The following is a 25,288-nucleotide window of genomic DNA, read 5'->3' on the forward strand; positions in this document are numbered from 1 at the left end:
AGTTCAGGAATTTAAGACCCCTTTCCGTAATAATGCAACTGTGGCAACAGATCTTACCAGAGTTGTAAATCATGTTTGTTTCACAAGGGATGGCCAATAACATTTTCAGGGCTAGGAAAAAATGTAATAGTAAAAATTCGTGGTGTGATAAGCGACTTATTTTTATATAGATTTAATACGATGAGAACTGGGACTTCGAATTTACGATGTGCTAAGTGGGAAAACTTGTTAATCAGGAACGTACTAACGAGGTTTCACTGTATATTATTATTATTATTATTATTATTATTATTATTATTATTACTACTTGCCTAACATAGGGAGAAACAATTCACTGACTGCGAGGTCAGGATACAATGTAAAAAATGAGGAGTCTCCAGCCTAAATTGAAAGAATTGGCTGATATGCTAACATGTCCTCCTCCCTAGAAGCTTGCTTGTTCGCAACAGCAACAGAAGGATTTCCTTTTATGTCGAGAAGATTCTCAAAATATTCCTTCCACCACTCCAGTGATTTTCCAGAATCCACAAGTTCACATGATTTATCCAAAACAACTGATTTCCATTTTACCTCCCTCTCTATGATTATTACGGTCCACAGAAGTTTCCTTGCTGCTTGACCAAGCTTTTCCCAGGATATTACCAAAATCTATCCACGACTTGGATTTAACAATTACATGTTTCACTCCGTTTCTTTCATCTACGTTCAATTCCCTGCCCGTATCAGTCCTTGTTTGGAGCCATTTCAGATATGCCTTCTGTCTGAGTTTACAAGCTGCCCTCACTTGTTCATTTCACGAAGATGTTTGCTTCTCCTCACCTTCACACAGAGTGGTTCCTAGGCATTCTTTTGTGTTGCTACTATAAGATCCCTCTATGTTAACAAAATAGAAACAAAATTAAAATGATCCTTACCTTGAAGAGTTTGTATAAGTCCACATCTCGGGTGCCTATAGTAGGACCCTTATTGATTGGCGTGCCTCTATCATCCATGAACTTGTACAGCTGGGCTACAAAATGATCCTTTTCTTCTCGTGGTTCATCATCGGAGCTCTGAAACATGTTAGGAGTATTATTACAAGCTTATCACATTATCAAGACTAATATTTCCATATGTAACATGCTAGTAAGCCTGAAGTAAAGAATTATAAAACCAGCTGGTATTATGGCCTCTGTCGTTTTCATTTGTTTCTGGTATTGCGCTTTTTACCATTTTTTCTATTCACTATTGTTTTTTCACGTCAACTGTTCTAAATCTTCGAGATCATAATTATGTATTCAATTATATTGAATCGTATTATAAGTATATATAGGTACATTTTCGTGAACTAAGCAAATACTTTATCACTAATCTATCCTTCAATCTCCATCAGCGTATGAAACTACAGCACTTGACGTTGTAAACACCGCGCCGATCTTCTGGAGCCTGCAAGTTACTTCGGTTGAGCTGCTCGTCTTCGGCTTCTTCCTGACTTTCGATCTTCATATTTGGATTGTGTTGTGACTTTGTGCCTGACGGTGTATGCAGTCTGGCTCATTTAACTATTCTCTGCTTTTCATAAACATTGTGAAACAGTGCCAAACATTGCGTGTGCCGTGCTGATGCTCGGAAGATTACGCATTACTTCTTTTAAGTGACTTACATTCCACTTCGTCTGAATTTTACAGTGCCTACCCCCGTCATTTTTGTATCGCCTCTTCAACTGATATTGTGTGGACTTGACCTTTAACTTCTTTCTTACTTATGCATTGTTTTTCGAGTTACAATCGGCTGATAATGGCCCAGACTGGGGTCAAAACCGGTACCATTTCCACTTTTAATTAAATAAGAATGTAATCTCTACATCTCTTATTTACTTGTATTGAATAGGTTGAACTACCATATTTATTATTTCAATTTAACTGTCATCAATGATTGTAAAATCAGTTTTTTAGATTTTGTTCCAATTAGTGATCGAGTAATGTTAGTAAGGTTGCAAACATCACACAGACCTATGAATATCATCCAGGTTCATGCACCAGGCCCATGAAAGATAAGAAATACAGCAGAAAAATGTGTATGTCCAGAGCTACTGAAGAACTGTGGCCCCGCAACTGTACGCTGGCTGGCGTCCTTCTTTAGCAGTATACTGCACTCTGGACGTGTACCTCCAGTATCTAAGAGAACCAAAATCATATCGATACTGAAGCCAGGAAAGGACCCTTCTCCACCCCATAATTTTGCTACATATAAACTAATGGAAAGGCTAATTCTGAACAGGATAGCTCCTGCAATTGAACACCTGATCCCAATAGATCAAATTGGTTTCCGCCCCAAGCGAGACTATAGTAACCAAGTCCTTGCCTTAACATCATATCTGGAGATTGGTTTTGAGAAGAAATTAAAAAATGTTTCTGTCTTCCTTGACCTGCCAGCAGCGTATGATACTGTCTGGAGAGTGGTCTCCTCCTGAAGCTCATCAAGATTGTACCTTGTCTTAAGGTGATTACTCTCATTGATAATGTATTGAATAATCTATTATAGGTATTTTCTGAAAATTCCAGGAGTAGATTTCATAAATTGAATAACGGCTTACCGTAGGGTTCAGTCTTAGCCCCTATACTGCTCAATTTGTATATCCATGATATTCCAGAAACTACAGCTCAGAAATTCATTTATGCCGATGATATAAACCTAACAGCACAGAGACCTACTTTCAAGGAGGCTGAAGATATACTGTCTGAAGATCTACGGGTGATGGATGAATACTTTAGCAAGTGGAGACTTCAGCCAAGTCCTTCGAAGACGAAAGTAACTGCATTCTGTCTCAACTTAGAGGCTACTTATCAACCTAGGGTATGGTTCAGGAATCAACTTTTGAAATACAATAGTACACGAAAATACCTAGGTGTAACATTAGACAGATCACTGACATATAGAAGTCGCATAGAAAAAACAGCGGCCAACCTTAAGACCCGGAATAATCTGCTGAGCAAGTTAGCTGGAACTTCATGGGAAGCTGATGCCAATACTACCGCCTTGGCCATGGTGTATTCTACAGCTGAGTATTGTGCCGGAATATGGTTAAATAGCTCTCACTGCAATCTAATTGATATCCAACTATGCGTATGCAGCACACTACAACTAGGCTGAAATCAAGAAAACCAGCATGGAAGACAGTTTGGACCTGTTATGTCCTCAGTTCAATCCTAGGAATGCCTGGAGAGAAGAGTGGAGGATGTCTCCCAGTGGCTTATGTGATATCTCCGACCCCAGCATGAAACTGGCTGGCTTCAGTTTGCCCCGTGCTGTTTGGTCAACCCTGAACAGGATACGATGTTGTGCTGGGAGGACTGGCGTAGCCTTACATTTATGGGGATGGGTAGATTCTCCCTGCTGTGACTGTGGTGCTCAAGCGCAATCTATCAAGCACATAGTTCAAGAGTGCTCCCTACGTGCATTTCCTGGTTCTGTGGAGGAATTTTTTTAAGTAACACCAGAAGTGATTACATGGATTAAAAATTTGGATATTTAAAGTGAAGTCCTGATGCTGTCACGAAACTGTATATTTGTATATTTTGTATTATGTTTGTATATTTTGATTGTAATAATAATAATAATAATAATAATAATAATAATAATAATAATAATAATAATAATAATAATAATAATAATAATGCACCAAGTTCTGACAAAGACTAAGACATAGAATCATTTTATGATACCTTGAATGAAGCACTGGAAGTTACAAAGAAAGGAGAGAACATTGGTCATGGCTGATATCAACTCAAAGATTGACCTTGGTGCTGAAAGTGATATTGTAGGGAGCTATGGTCTTGGCGAATGAAACACAAGGGGAGACAGATTGGAGCAATTTTGCACAGAACATGAAGTTTTCGTTTCTAATACCTTTTTCAAACTTCACCCTAGGAGGCTATACACATGGACTTCACTGGCAGATAATGAAAAGACTGACAGAAATCAGACTTATTTTGCTTCTAGTGAAACAAGAGCTGAAGAAATTCACGAAATCGGTAAAAACCTATCCTGGTGCCGACATTAATAGTGACCACAACCCAGTAGTTATGGACTTTAAAATGCAACGCTACAGGGTGTGTTAAAATATCAAAGACTCATAGACATCAGAAAATTGGCCAGTTCTGATGTCAGAACTAGTGTTGGTGCTGTTCTAGAACAAAAAGATGGAAACAATAAAAGAGACTCAACATATAGAAGCAGAATCCACATGGAACTCCATGAGAGATAACACAACTCAAGTCCAGGAAAATAACATTGGATACGTCAACAGCAACAAAAAGCAAAATTGGATGACTGATGAAATTCTGGAGCTTATGAATGAAAAAAGGAAATATAAAGACCCCGTTAAATACAAAAATCTACAGAGAGATACGTAGAAAATGCAGAGAAGCTAAAGAATCCTGGAGGTCTGACAAATGCAAAAAAATGGAGGAACTTCAGGAGAAACATGATCACTTTAACGTATATAAAAAGGTGAAAGAGCTGAGTGGTCTAGAAAGGAAGCAATGCGGACAAATATTAAGGAATGCTAACAATGAGATTATTTAAGGAGTTCAAGAGAAACTTAACAGATGGAACGAATATGTCGAATATCACTTCAAAGATGACAGATGGTCCTCCTCCACATGATGAAAGAATCAATGAAGTCAGTCCTGAAATAATGAAGAGTGAAGTATTGAATGCCATTAAACTTCAGAAGAATGGTAAAGCACTGGTCCAGACAGAATTTTATGCTGAAGTTGTTAAAATTATAGCTGAACAGGACTCAACTGGCCTATGTCTACTAACATTGATGTTCAACATTATCTATACATCAGGAAAGATACCTTCCGACTGGCTGAGATCAACTTTAATACCAATGCCGAAGAAGCAGAACTCCTTCCAGTGTGATGATTACCCTATGATTAGTTTGATGTCCCATGTACTCAAAATATTTCTGCGAATCATACACACCAGGATTTACAAGAAATGTGAATTTCATATGGATCAGACCCAGTATGGCTTCCGAAAAGGGGTCGGCACACGTCTTCTCCTTAAGTGTACTAGTACAGAGATACAGGGATATGAATGTCAATGTATATACTTGTTTGATTGACTACAAGAAAAGCTTTCGACTGTGTGAAACATGAAAAGATGGTTGAGATATTAAGATCGACTGGTACTGACCAATGCGTTTTATGCATTATCAGCTCACTGTACTGGAATCAAACCGCAGATGTCAAAATCGACCAAAGAAAAATCAGAAGCGACTACAATCAGACAAGGTGTTCATCAGGGATGTGTGCTATCATCTCTCTTGTTCAACATTTATTCTGAAGCAATATTTAGGGAAGTGTTGCTGGAAGAAAAAAGAGGAATGGTTATAAATGGACAGACAGGCAATTAACAAAATCAGGTACGCAGATGATACTGTTGTCTTAGCAAATGAATTACCTGCTCTCCAACACATGATGGATAAATTAGTCCAGCGCAGTGAAGAGTTTGGCCTGTTATTCAATGCTTCCAAGACCAAAGTTGTAGTCTTTTCTAAAAGAAAAGTCCAAGCAACCCTATCAATAAAAGGCAGCAAGATTGAACGAGTATCCTCCTTCAAATACTTGGGTACTGTGCTAGATAAGGAATGTGATTCCAAGCGAGATAAAATCCAGAATAGAACAGGCCAGGCAGGAGACAATTTTTTTAGCATGAAACAGCTATTTACAAAATCGGATCTAAGTGTGCAAATGAGAATGCGAATGATTCGGTGCTACGCGTTCTCCATTTTTCTCTTTGGATGTGAAAGCTGGACCCTTGACCAAAATCTAGAAAAAAGAATTGATGCTTCTGAAATGTATCTGTAATGCCGCCTACTCCGAATACCTTGGGTGCTGAAAATTTCAAATGACGAAGTCCATCATCGCATGAAGAAACAAAAAGAACTATTACTTATGGTAAAAAAAAAAAAAAAGGAAAACCCAATATCTATGGCACATTATGAGAGGCAAGTAGTACTAGCTATTACAACTCATCATTGAAGGTAAGATACAGGGGAAAGGGTATGCTGGCAGGAGGAGGAATTCATGGCTGAAGGACATCCGAAGGTGGCATAACTGCACTTCAGAAGATTCTTTCCATGCTGCAACATTACGTCCGGAGCTGGCTATGTGGACCGCCAACCTCCGTTAGAAGACGGCGCCTCAAGATGATCTAGGTCATCGGCCCCTAATGGTATGAAATGAGACGAAATGGAATGGCAAATTAAGTTCAAAATCTGCCACTGACCAGAATTCAAAACGTGAAGAGGAAGAATGAATGGATGGATATGAATTTAAAACAATCAGTGGATCCGACCCGCAATGCCTCACATTCACAGAAGCAGACAAGAACAATAGAATTACTGACCCAAGGGAGTGCTTTTATAGCATAATACCGAATCGATAATGCTTGTAGTCAGGAGTCCAAAATCCAAGTCAATGTTCCTCATAATGGTACTTATTGCTGGTAGAACCATGGTATTTGTAATGTTGCGGTACTAATCATAGGTAGTGAAGACTCGCGGTATTCCACACATTATGGTACTACTCACAGGTATAAATTTGCAAGTGTAATTGAGACCTATGATGTTTCACACATTGCAGCACCATTTACAAGCAATGCAAACCTATGGTGTTCAGCACATACGTGTACTAACCACAGGGCCTCTCACTACCCCGTGGTGTTCCTCATATAGTGGGTACTAATCATAGGCAAGCCAGAACCATGGTGTCGCTCCAAAAGTGGTACTAATCACAGGTACTGTAAAAAGCCGGCAATGCACTCTGTTGCTACTAATCACAAACGTATTTTGTACCTAACATAGTGGTTCTATGCGCAAGTAAAAGCGACCCATGGTATTCCCCACGTAGGCTTCTAATCACAAGTAGTTTCATGGTTATAATACAATCATCCCTTAGTCGCCCCTTTTAGTTACTTCTTACGATAGGCAGGGGATATCGTGGGTGTATTCTTCATCTGCATCCCCCACCCCACAGGGAGTTGTGTGTTTGGTCTGCGAGAGGTATTTTATTTCACTCAAGCCCGCCGGCAAGCCGGTTAGGACCCCCCTATCCGGCACCTGGGATGTGCCACATGGGAGTATCACCTCTTCCGCTGCTACACCAGCGGGAACAGTGAAACTCCATGTGAAGAGAGTATTAAAAGAGGTGAAAAAACACAAAGGACAATATGAAAACTTATTCCGCTGGGGCTTATAACATAATAGTGCACTGAAAGGTGTTACACACATCAAACAACAAATATTAGAACATTTGAATGGGGCCCATAAAAATATCAAAGTATTATTGCGAATCACACTCGTTCTAAAACAAATGTTAGAGAAAGCGTTTTATTTCGGACCAGTGGGTTATTACACATTTTTCTGGTCACACACTTAGACAATGAATTGGAGGTTATAAACGGCCATGTGTGACTGAAACAGAATGACTCTGGCCACCATTCTGAATCAAATTAAACTTTGACCGACTAAGACAGATTTGAATGATCGAGTCGAAATAGGAAGGTGTGAGTTTTAACTTTCCACCAATTCGGCGTGCTTAAAGATGTAGATGCCAGTCAACTTGCCGGCAAACTTTAATTTTGTCTTCATTAGTAAGGAATTTCACAACTTTTTCCATGTCCATAATTAGCCCATCACAGCACACCACGCTGGCCAACTTCACACGATTATGTTCCATATAAGTTATCGCATGACAAATATTCGCTACCTGTCACCGTACAACTGGACACTAAATATATTTCTAACTTCTGAATGGAATGCGAAATACCAGCACTAACAGGCTCATTGTGTTATTTTGCAGTTTAGCTGCTAACCAGCAAACAAACTGAGCTATTCTGAGGCTAATTGCTTGCTCCCCGAAGGTGCAATTTATCCTGTGAAGTTCAAGAAGTCGAGGTGTTTTCCGGTTATCACGCAACTGCGGCGAAGGCTCTTACCCGAGTTGGAAATCACGTTCCTTCCACAAGGAATGATAAATAACATTTTCAGGGATAGGAAAAATGCGATTGTACTAAGTGGTAAAAGCGAAAATTTGTGATGTGATAAGTGAGGTATTTTTATATAGATTTAATACGATGGGAATCGGGACTTTGAATTTAAGATGTGCTAAGCGGGAAAACTTGTTAATGAGGAACACACTAACGGGGTTCCAATGTAATCAGGTCAGAAAGATACCAGGGAGAACATAACGATGTGACGTGAACCTTACCGATGGGTTAATGTATTACTATATGGAGAGAGCAAAAAATGGCAGAGAAGTAAAATGAAATGAAACAAGGTTCTACCTCAGAAATTCCACAGAAAAACTAGGATTTGAAAATAATTTCACACAGTTTTGGAGAGAAAAAAAAAAAAGAAACCATTAGTAAGGAGCCAACCATGGCTTTTTCAGAGGAAACAGTAACAAAACAAACAAAATAACAATTTGGCTATGCTTCTCAAGCCCATGATGAATACCACACAATAATTGCACTGAAAGTCAGAAACAAGTGCATCTAAGTAGATTTTTATATGGTATGTTTTAGTAGTGTTGCTAGAGAAAGTCTTGATGGTAAAGTAAAAATCACTATTTACCATCAATATTTATCTTCAAATTGACAAGATAGAAAGATTGACATTGTCGTCATCATCATCATCATCATCATCTTCCATTTACCGTTTCCAGCTCCCCGGGTCCAGCTGTGAATCAAGGACCTCCACCACTGCCTCTCTCTCCACCATTCTTCTCCTTTTTTAAGTACATCTTCTGGTTTTCCTCGCCTCTTCTCTATGTACTCCCACACTGAATCTGTCCACCTCTTTCAGGGTCTTCCTCGTGGTCTTTTTCCTGTTAACTCTCTGAAAAAGCCTTTTCTGGCACACTCTTCTGTCCATACCAATTTAGCTTTGTTGTTTCTATCCTGTCCTGAAGTTTCAAGATTCCTGTCCTTTTCCTTATCTCTTCACTTCTAATTCTATCCTTTCTGGTCTTGCCCTCGATACCTCTTAGGAATTTCATCTCTGCTGCCTGTATTCTACTCTCCTCTCGTTTTGTTGTAGTCCACGATCCAGTTGCATAGGTTAGTACGAGTTCATAATAGGCTGAATTGTCCGACTCGTCGGCTGAATGGTCAGCGTACTGGCCTTCGGTTCAGAGGGTCCCGGGTTCGATTCCCGGTAGGGTCAGGGATTTTAACCTTCGTTGGTTAATTGCAATAGCCCGGGGTCTGGGTATTTGTGCTGTTCCCAAGATTCCTGCAACTCACACACCACACATAACACTATCCTCCACCACAATAACACGTAGATACCTACACATGGAAGATGCCGTCCACCCTCAACGGAGGGTCTGCCTTACAAGGGCTGTACTCTGCCAGAAATAGCCACATGAAATTATTATAGGCTGAATTAAATACTTTCTTACATTTCTTCAGGACATCTTGGTCCACAAAATACCCCTTACACTCTGGCAGAAGCTGTTTGCTTGTTTTATTCTTTTCCCAATTTGAACCTGGCAGAAGGTAATAAAATGCCTTTGGGAGTGGCAAACCCATCGTACAAACAGCCTAAAAATTGAGTACGAGACTGAAGGTGTAGGCTTGAAAATTACACTCGTGAGGATGCATTAAAAGAACTTGGGCAGATGTTCCAACAATGCCTGAAGTAGATCAGTGATAGAAAAATTCAGATCAAAGGCATTTTGGGCATACTTTGAAGCAACTCTTTCCATTCAGCCTTTGCCAACCTTGGTAGCTAAATACATTCCACTCCTTTGCCCATAATGCAAAGGAGAGGAGAAGGAAGGAATCCACAAAATCTCTCAACCATATTCCTGCATCCCAATTTGCTCTTTACCATGAAATATAACTCCTACTTTCTCAGCTTATCTGGCCACATCCTAACTCACTATGATGAATAATGATACATTTAAGTATTAATCACGCACCATGATGCGAGTGTAATGGACTAGTATAACTTGGAAACAATTCTCTAAACCCATGGGTAAACAGTGAAAATATCGAGCTCGATTGGTAGGTGGTGGTATTATTATTATTAATATTATTATTATTATTACTAGTGAGATATGGCTATATACGCTGGTATTTTGATAAATGAAGTTGTTTACGTCTATTATAATCATGATTATTATTATCAGGGTAGTCAAGTACGACAGGTTGTCAGTACGGACTTTATTTGGTATGTATCGATCACTTATTATTTGTACGTTGTATGATCTGTCTTGCGGAACAGAACATGTGAGGTTATGTCACGATACTTCTGCTGACTTTAATGTAAGAACATGTAATTAATAGTGTATAATTTATTGTTACCTGTAAATATAATGTACAAATCTGATATAACTTTGTGCAACATAGGGTAAGAGTCTACAGCAACACACATTTGTCAACCGAGTTTTACAGAATGTTCTATTTATTTGTATATAGGTTATTGGAGACTCTAGAAGATACGAGAAAGCAAGTTGCATCATACTTTTCTGGAAGCCTGGCCAGGCAAGGTATATAAAGGACGGTCTTAACCCTCCAAGTGGCAAACGCCTGATATCAGGCATTTTGTGCGTTTGCCCAGCGGCAACGTCTGATATCAGGAGTTTTGACATGCTCTTTATTTTATTTTGGTAATCGAATTATTATTTATCAAAATGTGCTAATTACGAATCAATCGAAGGAGAAATGTTCGGTCATAATCATGAAATAGTTTCTATAATAGCATGTTGCACTGATCTAGTGTAAATCGTTGACAAAGTAGTGTCAAAATCCTGCTGTCTTGTGCTAGCTGCTACATACTCAGCGGCCAGCCACACGTATGTCTCAGCTGAGCCAGCAGAGGCGAATGTTGTAAGGAGTTGAAAGGAAAATGAAGGGTTGAAACCACTACTGATTTATAAGTACAATATCTTCATGGGAGTTGTAGATAATAAAGATAAGTGCATTTACCACGCCACTTGTTCCAGGCCGACCAGAAGGTACTGGAAGCAAATTTTCTCAAATCTTCTAGATATGATATTATTTGATGCATACTTCCTGTACATAAAGAAAACTGATAAGCCTTTAGCAAGACGAGACTTCATGGTCAGTATAGTTAGGGGATTGCTAAATGAGCATTTGCCAATTCCAGTTGCGAGGCCAACTGGTCATGCAGGAGGCCCCTCTCATGCCCTCGAAAAATTGCCACAGAATAACAAAAGCCTATGTGTTGTGTGCTTGCAAGAAAAGAAGAAGTAGAAGTAGTCTACTTTCTGGTGTCCAGGATGTAATGGTGGTAGTGAAAAGGGGTGTTATCATAAACTAGTGCACTTCTGGAGACCTGACAATCGTGGAATGAAAAAGACCCACCCATGTGACTCTTAGTGAAATGTACAAGTGGTAGCATGCAATTGTTGTACACATTGTTGTATATTGTCTCCAGTTAAGAAAGTCTGACTCGTTGGCTGAACGGTCAGCGTACTGGCCTTCGGTTCAGAGGGTCCCGGGTTCGATTCCCGGCCGGGTCGGGGATTTTAACCTTAATTGGTTAATTCTAATGGCACGGGGGCTGGGTGTATGTGTTGTCGAAGAGAACCGGTTCTACACTTTGTGTACTCTACCAGCCTTCCTCATATCTCTCCTTTGTAATTTCCACGTTGTATTAGTCAGTTTACTTTTGCTGAAATGTTTATGAAAACGTTTGCACCAGGTGAGTTGGCCTTGCGGTTAGAGGCGCGTGGCTGTGAACTTGCATCCCACTGTCAGCAGCCCTGAAGATGGTTTTCCGTAGTTTCCCATTTTCACACCAGGCAAATGCCGGAGTTGTACCTTAATTAAGGCCACAGCCGCTTCCTTCCAACTCCTAGGCCTTTCCTATCCCATCATCGCCATAAGACCCATCTGTGTCAGTGAGACGTAAAGCAATTCGCAAAAAAAAAAAGTATGGTGCCTGTTAATTGTGTTTTGTTTCGGTTTTCTTTTCGCTATTTTTTAATGTTTCGAATAGACTAAAGATTGTTTTTGTTTACTATCAGTTATTGACGGGGAGTTTGCCCGATGTAATTGTTACGGAGTAGTTTATTGTGTTGCCTTGTAATGGTTTTTTGTTGTACCAGTTCGTACAATACCCATTTAACTGTTTGCATATGAAACTGCCATTATACTCAGAAGACTGTAGTGTGATACTTCAATATTGGTACGTGTTGAATACACAGACCTTCGTCAGCTATAACGCAAAAGTACTGGTACAGTAAGACTACAGGTCTGCCTGTGATTACTGTATATCTATTGCATATATAAATGCACATCTTTATGTTTCAAGGCTTTTCTTATTACGTCAAACTTTACTACATTCCATGTCGCACTCATATCGACGTTGCCTATCCATTAAATTAATTTATATTCGACAATCATTGCTGCAATTGAAATGTGTTGTGCCTGTCACTGCAAAACATACATAAATCGTTCAGTACAAGCACAAATAAGAACATTCTACCTATAGGCCTATTCCTTATACCAGAGTACGCAATATGGAAAATAACAGTAGTTTCAAACTCTGAGTTTATAATTGTTGTTGTTGTCGTCCGCGATGTCGTTTCGTTATGACACAACTGGTAGAGTACACAAAATGGGTGCGGGGGGGGGGGGGGAGGTGTCATTAAAAAAAAAAGATCTGGACCTATAACCACGTTCTGATATCCCGAGGTACCGAATCTCATTACATTCATTGAGATCCTCTACCCGGGCATGTAATTTCATTACATAAAAAGGTATTTAATGTTGTTTAAAGGTGGGAGATTTATTTAGTGGTGGGTGATTTAATTTAATTCCATATGTATGTCCACTCTAAAGGACACTATCAACAGCTTTAAGGCGTTTTAGAAGTAAATAATAATTTAAGCGTAGGTAGGACGTGGTACCCCCTCCCACGTTTGACCTCGCCCGGTGGTACTTAACTCGGAGTTGTACCCGCGAATGTGACAACTCACCGGAATGAGCAGGAATGAAAATATAACATTTGAATAAAATGTGGGTATATTATTGTAGGTTATTTATTATCATGTGTGAAACGGAACGTAATTTAAAGAATTTCAATAATTACAGTATGAAAAGAAGCAAAGTATAGAGTCGGTCCTGTTGAACAGCTAAGCAGCCGGCAAGCGCGGGAAGAAGGGGAACATGTGATGGCGAACCAATTGGAGGGGGGAGGGGAGAAGGTGCAGAGGCGTGTCTCCAGCTACGCAGTGTGCCAGCTTAGCATTGGCCAGCAGGTATTCATTGCTGATCACGCGGAATTTGAAATGTTGCAACTTTTAGGCCCCGTAGTTAACGCCCTAATGAATGTTGGCACCCAAAATTGATGCGACATCATTTTTACGTGTACCTCAATGTGTTTTCCAAGTTTCATCGCGATCGGCGACTTACCCATTGCCGATGTTTCCTTGTTAGATCAGTAGAGGTTGACTGAACGACGTCATTGGGAGCAGGAATGGCAGCCAATAGTGTTTTCGGACAAAACCAGGTTCTGTTTGAAAATGACTGCCGCATTTTGGTTCGCCACAGACGGGGGAAAAGGCATTACAATGTCTGCATTCACACAAGACATACAGCGCCAACTCAAGCCTTATGGTGTGGGATGCCATTGGGTACAACCACAAATCACATTTTGTGCTTGCCCAGGGCACTTTGACCAGTTTGACCTACAGGAATGACATCCTGCGACTCGTAGCCATACCCTTTCTGCACGACACCCCAGACGCCATATTACAACGACCACATGTTGCTGCACGAATATGTGCCTTTTTGTTGTCACAAAATGTCAGACAGTTGCCCTGGCCTACCCGATCACTGGACTTGTCACCAATTGAAAATGTGTGGGATATGGTGAAACGATGGATGCGGCGATGTGATGCTATGCCAACCACCGAAGATGTATTGTGGAACCAGGTGAATGCAGGATGGATGGCTATACCCCAGGACACCATTTGCACCTTAGATGCGTTGATGTCCCCATGCATGGAACAAGTTATCAATATCCACGGTGCCTACTAGATAACAGGACACATGCTGAACCTAGGTGACTGAAATGCTAACTGTTTCTGCAGAACAGACTAATGAACATGTCCTGTGAATACAAACTTCCTATCTCTATTCTTTCAAAGTGTTCTGTTTTTTATGAACATGAGTGTAGTATCTGATAGGAGCACTACTAACAGAGATCTGCGAGAATTCAATTTGAGTCCTTCACGTAAACTATAATTTCTCTTGGTGTGAATAAAATTATTTGTAGATATTGTAGCGCCTTATTTCCCAACAATACATACCGATTTTCATTCAATTCTCTTAAGCCATTTCCTCGTGATGTGCATAGCGACAGACAGATGTAACCGGAACCATTTGAAGAGTTTCAGCGCAATAACTGATAAAGACTGTTGGTCGTGACAATCACAACAGTCCAAAAGCACGAATTTGGAAATGTCAAAACCTGCAGCTCCGCACAGTTTCTTATGCAGTCCATTTGTCCATATGTTCTCAACACATTTCCATTGCCTTTGTAATCGTTATTACCACCTCTAGCCGCAGTTACATCCATGATTCGATCAGGAATGCTCAGGATGCAATCTCGAATGTTCTCTTGTGGTATGAGCTCCAATTCTGCCTGGAACACAACCCGAAGTTGAGCCAGTTGACTCCCCAGAAAGTCTCCCGAGCACACTGCAAAACGTGCTCCATCGGGTTTAGGTTGGGACTACGAGTAGTCCACACCCTGGGCTCAATTCAGACTTTATCCAGGTACTCACATACATAAATGGCAACGTATGGGCGAGCACTGCCATGCAACAGAATAAAGTTTTCACCGATGACAGGTGCAAGACACCACGTGATCCACTAAAATCTCCTTGATGTATTGGTGGGCTGTCAGACTTCTGTTCTCAACAAACACAAGATCCGTGTGCGTATCACTGGTAATCCCAGCCCAGACCATCACAGAGCCTCTACTGAACGGTGTCCTTACACCAAAAGTACAGAGTGAATGACATTCCCGGACCTTTTCCATACTCTCTCCCTTCCATCCAGTGACCTCAAACAGAATCTGGATTCATCCGTGAACAGCACCGAGCTCCAAGGCTCCACTCTCCAGTTTAAATCGGTGTTGGCGAATTGCATCCGACGCATGGTGCTCACGTAAGCAGAGGTCCTGTGGCGGGCTTCTTGGACTTGAAATCCGCTCCATACAGCCTACAACCTCCTCCTTACTGTTCTTTTGCTGATGTTTGTGCCCCGTGCTTTCTGCAAACGATTTCTGGCCTCCACAACTGTTTTGTGTCGATCACGAAGAATCTCTTATGACCAGAACTGGGCCTCCTGGTATAGATATTGTACTCTCTGTACCTTTTAACAGTCCTGTACACATTAGAACAAGATGTGCCTATAGCGTCTGCTACACAGCGTATTCTGCGCTCATACCCCACTAATGCTATGGTCCTAGCTGTATTTTCAGCTGAAAGAGTCATTACAACATGACTTAGAAGCGAGACTGACTGTTGTAGACAAGCCATAATGTCCACAAAAATAAGCGCCACAAGAATTCACAGCAATAAACCTTCAGACTGTTCTTTGTGGTTATTCTTGTCAAAAGGCAGGAAGGTGATGTGATTGTCACGATCAGTAATGTTTATCTATTAATACGCTGAAACTTCTCAAATGGGCTAATTAGGTAATTTACCATACACTGCCATATTGTTGTAATATCATAATATGTAATTTATACAAGATTTTGAATGGACTAACATTAAATTTTGTCTGAAACATGTACGGTGCTTTTTCTGTTTTGGCGCCAGTGAGTTTATAGGTATTAGACTAAACTCCAGGAATTCTGGAGATGAAAATGAAAGCAACAAGAGGGAATTTGTGGTGACAAGTAGAGAAGTATGGATGAGAGAAAATGTACTGTTCATTGCCCAGACATATGATCTCTCTCTCTCTCTCTCTCTCTCTCTCTCTCTCTCTCTCTCTCTCTCTCTATATATATATATATATATATATATATATATATATACCGCAAATACCTTTATCAGCCTGAATCATTACATCACAGTACAACCCAAGTGACTAACCTGTTCAAATTTGGGAATTTATCCTATGTTGACCCTGTGAAAATCAGGGAGAGTCTATTTTAATTCTGGTTTTAATTTCACCAACACTGAAAAACATAACTCCCACAAAAATCTAAGTATGTGAAATATCATATACTCAGGTAAATGATGAGAACTTCAATCTAAAATCAACAGAACAAGCACAGTGAAAAAGAAAAAAATAATGCACACAGAATGCTGCAAAGGCATTTAAGAATACATAGTTATTCTCCAATATGAACCGGTTTTGTAGTAAAGAATGTGTGAGGGCATGCATTTGTTTGAAGGTGAGTGAAATTGCCCTGGTTGTGAATTTTGTATGTCAGTGCTGCCCTAATTATCCATCCATACAGGTGGTGGTCAGTGCATTAAGATGGCATTTGTCATGCACATGTGCTATGTGAACCTTCTGCCTTTTATGTCAGTCACTACTGGGGCCTATTCCACAAAAGTATGGTCTGGTACATTACAAGTAAATTCTCTAGTAACAAGTACAAATACCAGAGTTTCTGTTCCACAAAAGAATTTTCTACAGTCGTACTTTACTACTCCATACTTACAAATTACCAGTGAATTTCTATGGGTGTGTTCCATGAAAGTACTAGTACTTGCAACTTACTAGTGAATTGGGAAGTAATCTCTACCAGTGAAAGGACAATAATATATAAATGTACTAGTGCTATTTAAATATACTTATTTCAGATGCATTTTAATAAGTACGTTGTCTAGCAGTAGTGATAGTGATTGTGATGGAAATGAAAACTACCATCTGTATAGGGAAAGCATAAACTTCCAGTTTAACACTATTTGAATACAATGAGAGTTTTAGGTTAAGCACAGTTCAAGTGGAAGAACATTTGATGGATATTGAGCATAGGTTAAAACATCCTACGAACAGAGGTAAATCTCTCTGCTAAACAACAGTTACTAACAACACTGCATTGGCTAGGAAATGATGGTCAGTACCATGGTATTGCAGACATGCGTGGGATGGCAAAATCTTCGGTCTGTAGGTCAATATATTCTGTGGTAGCTGCAATAAATGATATAAAATTTCCTCAAATTGTTCGTTGGCCTGAAAATACTGAACAAACATGTTCCAAGGAGGACATTCCTGGAATGATTAATTCCAATTAATTCCAATCATTAATCCAACTGTTTCCCTCAGAAGCTCCATAAGCTTTTCCCTAGTCACATATTTCCACCCAACCATTTATTTTGTCTTGTTTTTTCACACTCTCGCTGAATGCACCGAAAAGAATATCTTTCCTTCTTTCTATTTCCTTTCTCTTGACACCATTTTAACAATTCATGCAGAGTTTGCGATTTCGTAACAATTAAGTTTGGCAGCTGAATATCGTTATTAATGGCATCTGATTCCTAATGACAGACCAAGGTGGATATGTCAGACTATCGTGGAACATATGTGAGGATCGTAGAAGAACAGAATGGGTGATAATGGAGTAATTTCCTATCATCAAAGAAATAAACTGAAAACATTGTAGCTTTAAGAAATTCACAGAAATATTAGAGGTCTTTGAATCTTTGCTGCATAACTTACCTTAAAATACGATATTACGATAAATGAGAAAAGCATAACCTAATTCAACGAATGGAACACGAAAATAAACAGCTGATTCATGCTACGATGCAGTATGTATATCGATATGTCGTCACTTGTAAAACTTATAACAACTCACTGAATATACAAGCGACTTTATCTTTTGTGGAACAGAAATGTACAATTCCATACATTACAAGAACCCACACTAGTAACTTGTAATATACAAGACCATACTTTTGTGAATAGGCCCCTCGACTACTGCTATTTACAGTTTACAGCACTGTTTATAGCACTGATCGAAGTCCCACGTGAAAATCATCTGACAACACGAAAAGCATCGTTAGGTATGAAATTCCACCGTGTATCGACAACGTATGTCAGCAATGACAATAAGATGCCAGCAAAGAACAATTATGGAAATTAGGTGAATTTGGGTATGGATGTGAAGTGGGGCTGCACGAGGCCTACTGGTCATTCTGCTGAATTTCAGCTGACAGGATTTTGAAGTATCCAGCAGTCCAGGAGTGACTGAGATAAAAGGCAGAAGGTTAACCTAGCAGATGTGCCTGACAAATGCCATCTTGATGCACTGACTACCACCTGTATGGATGGATAATTAGGGCAGCACTGACATAGGTAAGTCATAACCAGGGCATTTGAAGCCACTGGGGTCTGTAGACATGCCTGCTCACCAATCTATTGTTGGATGTGCATCTACATTCCCATGTTTCTCCAGCATGTATACCCGTGGTGAGAAGAATGTCTTCAGTGGTGTCAGAAGAGAGTGAAGAGAAATGTAGTGAACAGCTTTAGAGAGTTGTTTTTTGTTTTAAAAAAGAGCAAGAGCCATGTTTGTGGTTCTCAAACATGATCTAGCTAGGCAAGGTTTGGATATGCAGCAGGTTATGGAAGAAGACACCTACATGGACACAAATAAGTGGAAAGCGTTCATTCACCGCACCCGGGAAACTGGAACTGGTTCAAGATGATTATAACGATGATGAATGTTTGTGCCCTTATGTGTGTAGGCGAGTTTATAAATTCACTGCATGTTGACACTTGTCAATCTACATCCACACCTGGAATTACAGTACGAGGACAATGAACTACACATCCCGATAATCTTCACTGGATAATGAGATGAGCTTCGTTCGTACGTCTGTGATGTCAATCCTGTTCTCTCTAACCATATATGGCAACACTGTGGAAACCAGTTTTATAACAGGATAATGTCAGGAGGCAAACACAGTGAACTCCGAACTGTGTACACTTTCTACACTAGCTTTTGAGGACTCAAGGCCTCAGTCTCATCGAGAATGTGCGAAACATGATGGGAAGGTTCCTAACCTTGAAACCTAGTTCTTGCAACAACCATCCCCAATTACACCATGATGTAGCGCAAGCACAGAACTCCATACCCCTGACATACATTTAGCAATTCTATGACAAGTTACCTCCGAATTAGTTGCCTGTTTGGCTACTGCAAGGGGTAACATTTTATTAGAGTGGCTACTGTACATGTGTCTACCATCCTGCCCTAAGTTACTGGATGATCCACAGCCACCATGTTTTGATCAATCACACACTATCCATCACCTTCATGTGTACTAACTTACGAGCAGATTTATTAATTCTTACTGAGTGTTCTTCAATGAACTTTTTATGAGAAAGGTAATGAAGTCAAGTAAACTCTTAGATGACTTACGTCAGAATCCATGCCTCCTTCACTATCGCTGTGGCAACTAGCATCATTCATACCAAACAACAGGTCTCTGTCCCAATGAGGCGGCAACTCATCTCTGTCAAGGTAGAGCAATGCCTTCTCCACCGCTGCAAGCACACAACAAGTTTGTTAATTGAAATATGTTTCACCAACTATCTTAATACTAGAAAAAAAAAAAAATAATAAACAAGAAGTTCACAAGCAAAGTCTATATTTCACACCTGGCACTCACGGGTAATGAAAGCTGCCTTATGTCAACTTCCTTCCCAAAGGACCTTGCCTTCAACATTTATTCAAAAAGGGGGTGAAAAAAAACTTTCAAAGTAATTAACATATCACTTTCAGTTGCATGGTAGCTCAACGCAAAACTACTTTCAAAGTTTTAAACTCAATCATAGAGAGAGGGAAATCTTAACTTACACTGAATCCAGCACAGTATTATTCAATATTCTAATACAACAAAACAAAAATCAATTGTATGGAAGCAAAGAGACATGAAGGCACAAGTAAACAGTTCACTTGATTGCATAATGACACTAATGTTTCTCTGGAACTAATCTCAAGAGAATATATTTTCAATATAGATCCTGTCAGTCTGATAGTTTGGTGCAGGTTGCTAAAGCATGGGTGCGTTTCATAAACATTTATGAATTAATTTACATCTGTTAAAACTAATTTATGAATATATAAATGTATAAACTACCTGAAAAACAAAAAGGAACATATGACAGAATTATTCCTGAAAAAGAAAAAAACATCATTGAAAATTGAATGACGTTTCGTTCTTGAAATAACATCATCAGATTCGATCAAATCACACTAAAAAGTATTCAGAAATGTGTAAACATTTTATACTTCTTGGTTAAATTCTTAAATAGTCCAACTCCTTTGCCGAATGGTCAGCATTGAGGCCTTCGGTTCAGAGGGTCCTGGGTTTGATCCCCAGCCGGCTTGGGGATTTTAATCGCACCTGATTAATTCTTCTGGCTCGGGGACAGGGCATTTGTGTTTGTTCCAACACTTTCCTCTTCATATTCAGACAACACACAACCCTACCAACCACAACAGAAACACACAATACCAATTACATCCCTCCACATAAGGTTGGCATCAGGAAGGGCACCTGGCCGTAAAACAGGATAAATCAACATGTGAAACACAGTTAGCACCCGCAAACCTACAGGTGTGGGAAAAGTGGTTGAAGAAGTAGTTTAAATCCTTAAATACTTGAAATTTGGAACATATCTTACTGAAGTGCTCCAACATTGCTTCCTCAGTCCTATTGTAGTAAGCCACTCATCTGTTTTTTCAGATAGTTTCTAAATTAATTTTCATTTATTTATTTATTTATTTATTTATTTATTCGTTCATTCTTCATTCATTCATTCATAAATTAGAATCAACAGACTGAAGAACTGAACAGTTATAAACAGGGGTAGAAGAAAATAAAAATAATTCAGTAGCCAGCTCCTTTTTATCAGGAGCCAGCACATTTTTTTTGCAAATATACATTATGAAAACCACAGGTTAGACTAAGATAAAGCTACGTATTGGTTTTGAAATTAAGTATTAGCCTATAGTCTCAGTTCATATAAGAATGGAAATTTATATTTTAAGAGATACTAACCCAAATAATCACCAGTCACCTTCAAGGTCAGCGTCTTTTAAAATTACACTACATGTGCCTGTTTGATTTCCCACCAAAACGCCAACGATCAATACATTTTGTTGCATCAAAGTCCTTTAAAGATGGTCCATTGAAAGATATCATGAGATCACTTAAGTTCTTGTCGACAAGCTTGGTTTGCAGTTTGTGTTTAATAATATTAATCGTTCTGAACCCTCGCTCACATGATGAGTCTATACAGGAATTGTTGCCACTATATACTAAGGAGCTTCCCAAAAATCGGAAATCGTCCTTTCACAGACAGTGATTTTTCAAGTAGATCAATCATTGGAAGACCTTTCCCGACTACGTTGAACGCGTACCACCCGCTCAGTACGTCTTCTACGTTGTTCACCTCAATTTGAAGGTTTTTTGAAAAATGAGTGGCAAGAAGCTGTATTTCACTATTGCCATAATTTTCCAGTTGTTTTCCTGATGGCCAGAAATATGTGTCAGTAACACCAATGGCACTTTGAATGTCCTTATTTTGAAGAAATGTGTCTTTCAGTAAGGTAATCCCACTTGCCAAAGTTCCTTGTCGCCCGTGAAATTCTTATTCGACACACCTGATAACTGTATTCTAAAGCTCCTGAAAGTGCTATAGCAGAAAAAACTTTTCTACCATTGGGCCCTTGGTGTTGTGAAGTTGCTGCAATGAATTAATTGCATTATTTACATCCACTCTTATCTGACTTAAAATCGGAACATGCCTCAGAAATACAAGTGAAAGTCTTTTGAATATACTCAAAAGTCATACAAGAAGGGAATTGATGACAAATTTGAAGTCGTTGATCTTCTTTAGAAGACCTTTAGCCGTGATTCTGTCTTCATCTTTCCTTTCAGAAATATTATATAAATGCACCACTAGGCATTCCCAGTCTTTGACAACTGCTTGCGAAGCATTTAATTTGCTTGCTACCCATCTAACTTGGTGTAAGTACTCCAATTTGGATATTACACATTCCAGCAACTCCGAAATTTTCTTCAGTTCGCGAAGTCGTTTTGGCGAATGTAGATAAAAATTATATAGTTTCCTGAGTATAGAATCAATTTCATCAATGATTTTTAAGTCTCACATTTTTCAGTGAGTGAAGAACAAAGAGTTGGAGTTGATGTGCAACACAGTGAACGTTTTACCAAGTTCTCAATTTTTTCAGATAATTTTGTAACCATACCATTACGGACACCAATCACACATGGTGTTCCATCAGTCCCTATACCTAATAGTTTTGTACCGTAAAGAGTTCTCCAACCCCTAAATGAGGCAGTTCCGTTTTTAGAGTCTCCATATAGCTATCACTGGTTGCATCCTCCAATAACACGATTGAAAGTCACCTTATTTAAAAAAAATGAATGTAAAGTATCAGCTCCTCATCATCAGATTTCTGTTGATCCATCAAGTAAGATACTGACATGAACTTTCCTTAATGCCACATATAAAATCTTCACGAAGATCTGAGGCAATGTATGAAATAAATTCTCTGCATTGTGTATCGTTCACATACTTCTCTGAATCAGTAACATTCAACTTGCTTAACAATGCAAACAAACCTTCAAAATAGGTTTTTTTCTTCTTTTTTTTTCCAGTATGATATGATGCCATGAACAATGCATTCATATGCTGTAACATATTAGCATTCATGTTCTTTACGCACTTCGCTAAAAGTGCACGTTCGGGATTTTTTATGAAATTTTCAGCCTCCTGCCGGCCACGCGGTGTAGCGGTAGCGTGCCTGCCTTTTACCCGGAGGCCCCGGGTTCGATTCCCGGCTATGTTAGGGATTTTTACCTGGACCTGAGGGCTGGTTCGAGGTCCACTCAGCCTCCATGATTACAATTGAGGAGCTATCTGACAGTGAGATGGCGGCCCCGGTCAAGAAAGCCAAAGATAACGGCCGAGAGGATTCGTCATGCTGACCGCTCGACACCTCATAATCTGCAGGCCTTTGGGCTGAGCAGCGGTCGCTTGGTAGACCAAGGCCCTTTGGGGCTGTAACGCTATTTTTTTTTCAGCCTCGTAACACTTCGAGTGAGGATAGGATTTTTCGTATGTTTTAAACGTTTCCAGTTTAAATGGTCCTGAAAATTCGGATACAACTTTAGAATGTCTGTCGGCAATACTGCGAAAGTTACTTCATAATTTACACTTCGCAATTCCTTTCTTCATAGCACAGCCACGGCTGTAATTCAAGCTACGATTCTCTGCATTGTGTATCATTCACATACTTCTCGAATCAGTAACATTCAACTTGCTTAACATTGTAACCAAATCTTCAAAATCAGTGTAAGGTCAGTTATTTTTTGCAATATGATAAGTTGTCATGAACAGTGCATTCAAATGTTGTAACATATTAGCATTCATTTTCTTTACGCACTTCGCTAAAAGTGCTGAAATTTCCGTCTGTCTGAAAATTGAAATTTCGACGGATTTTTAATGTTTGACATATCATTGCCTTGAACACCATAATGTCACGCTGGTCACTGCCGTCCTGAACACTACAGTCGGCATTTCCATCAAGTGTTTTCTCACATTCTCTCGCTTCTGTATCACTTTGTGTTACATTTACGGGCCCTACTTACGAAGAAATCTGAAAGAGTACACTGTTTTATACTCGCATCAGTCAATTTGTGGGGTTTTGTTCGTTTCATTTTGCCGATTTCCTCAAGTATGCCACAGAAACGTAAAATACACCAGCGTTAAATGGATTCAGAGTTCGCGGGCTTCAATGTCTGATGCTACGTTGCCAATTTTCCATAAACGCACAGTAATAAAAACAACCGTATTTATAAAGTGCAAACCGTTCAATACCAAGGTGCTGTAATTAAATTAAAAGTATAAATATTGTTCGGTGAAAATACAAGAATTGATAAACATGTCATTCCGTATGTTCTAAGTGCAAAGAATGAATTCCACGGGAATTTATCAGCACTGCTTTGGCGGCAATAGTTGAGAAACGGCTAGTCACGGGAGGGAAGGCGGTAATGTAGTGTTTGTGGAATTATTTAACGTAGTAGTTCTCTGCATTTCTCCACAACTCTGGTCTGATCTTTGTACTCGGCTACCGATAGCCGATAATTTGAAATGGAACTCGATGTGTTACGATATGTCCACAACCGGGCGAGTTGGCCGTGCGCGTAGAGGCGCGCGGCTGTGAGCTTGCATCCGGGAGATAGTAGGTTCGAATTCCACTATCGGCAGCCCTGAAAATGGTTTTCCGTGGTTTCCCATTTTCACACCAGGCAAATGCTGGGGCTGTACCTTAATTAAGGCCACGGCCGCTTCCTTCCAACTCCTAGGCCTTTCCCATCCCATCGTCGCCATAAGACCTATCTGTGTCGGTGCGACGTAAAGCCCCTAGCAAAAAAAAAAAAAAGATATGTCCACATGAAAGGATACTTGTTTGATGGGTTACAACGATATCTCCCATGACCGCTAGGCAGCTCCCACGCAGAACTGAAACATCCAGTTCCAAGGTACGAGGAGCAATTACAGAATTCAAGACTGCCAAAAGCACTGAAAATGTTTATTGCGAATATTAGAATATATGAGCTACAGAAAGAAACGTGAAACACCACACGACTTGTTACTTTGTAAAGTGGTGGCAACGTACATGTAAGGGAACTCCGGATTTCAAAAAATAAATTTTCAAAACCGAATTTGAAAATTCGGGCGCCAGGTAAAAGTTTTCAGGCGCCATGGCGACTGGGCGCCCGGTATTTTTCGACCCCTGGTTATAAATTTAACTGAATCAAATGTGAAAAGAAATGGCTTCAAATATCATTAAACACTTATGAATTATTCATGCCGATAGGATTCCCACAAATTCACATTAAATGATCCACCTTCTTTCCAGATGAAGTTATCTGCTTGCTCTCTCTACCTACATCCTCATTTTGTAATTGAATCATGGAAATCAAAAACCACCCAACTCCACTTTTTTCATTCTCGAGGTTATGATGGGAAAATATTGCAAGTGTAGCCTACTATCCCCGTGTAGCATAAAACACCAAACTCCGAAGTCAACTAGTCAGCTACAAGTTGTTAACTGTTTCATGGAATTCGCAAACCAACTTATTCCGTGGAGTTGACGAGTTTGTGTTTTCCGTGAATATTCTACCACAAGTTGGCAACAATATCACATGCCAACAGAAGATGAGAATGACACAGAAACCATACCTTTCAA

At 39.7% G+C, this 25,288-nt stretch overlaps 1 protein-coding gene across 3 annotated transcripts in view; it reads right to left on the reverse strand.

Annotated features, from left to right (window-relative positions):
• The window catches only part of htk (hat-trick), a 564,009-nt gene that overhangs the window by 399,701 nt on the left and 139,020 nt on the right, over nt 1-25,288 (reverse strand). For all 3 annotated transcript variants that reach the window (XM_067137785.2, XM_067137784.2, XM_067137786.2), the window contains exons 9-10: nt 19,421-19,545; nt 915-1,052 (exon numbers count right to left, since the gene is read on the reverse strand). In XM_067137785.2, coding sequence (XP_066993886.2) covers nt 915-1,052; nt 19,421-19,545 — 263 coding nt within the window. The remainder of the gene's footprint in view (nt 1-914; nt 1,053-19,420; nt 19,546-25,288) is intronic.

This window comes from Anabrus simplex, chromosome 1 (genome assembly GCF_040414725.1).
Source record: "Anabrus simplex isolate iqAnaSimp1 chromosome 1, ASM4041472v1, whole genome shotgun sequence".
NCBI lineage: Eukaryota > Metazoa > Arthropoda > Insecta > Orthoptera > Tettigoniidae > Anabrus > Anabrus simplex.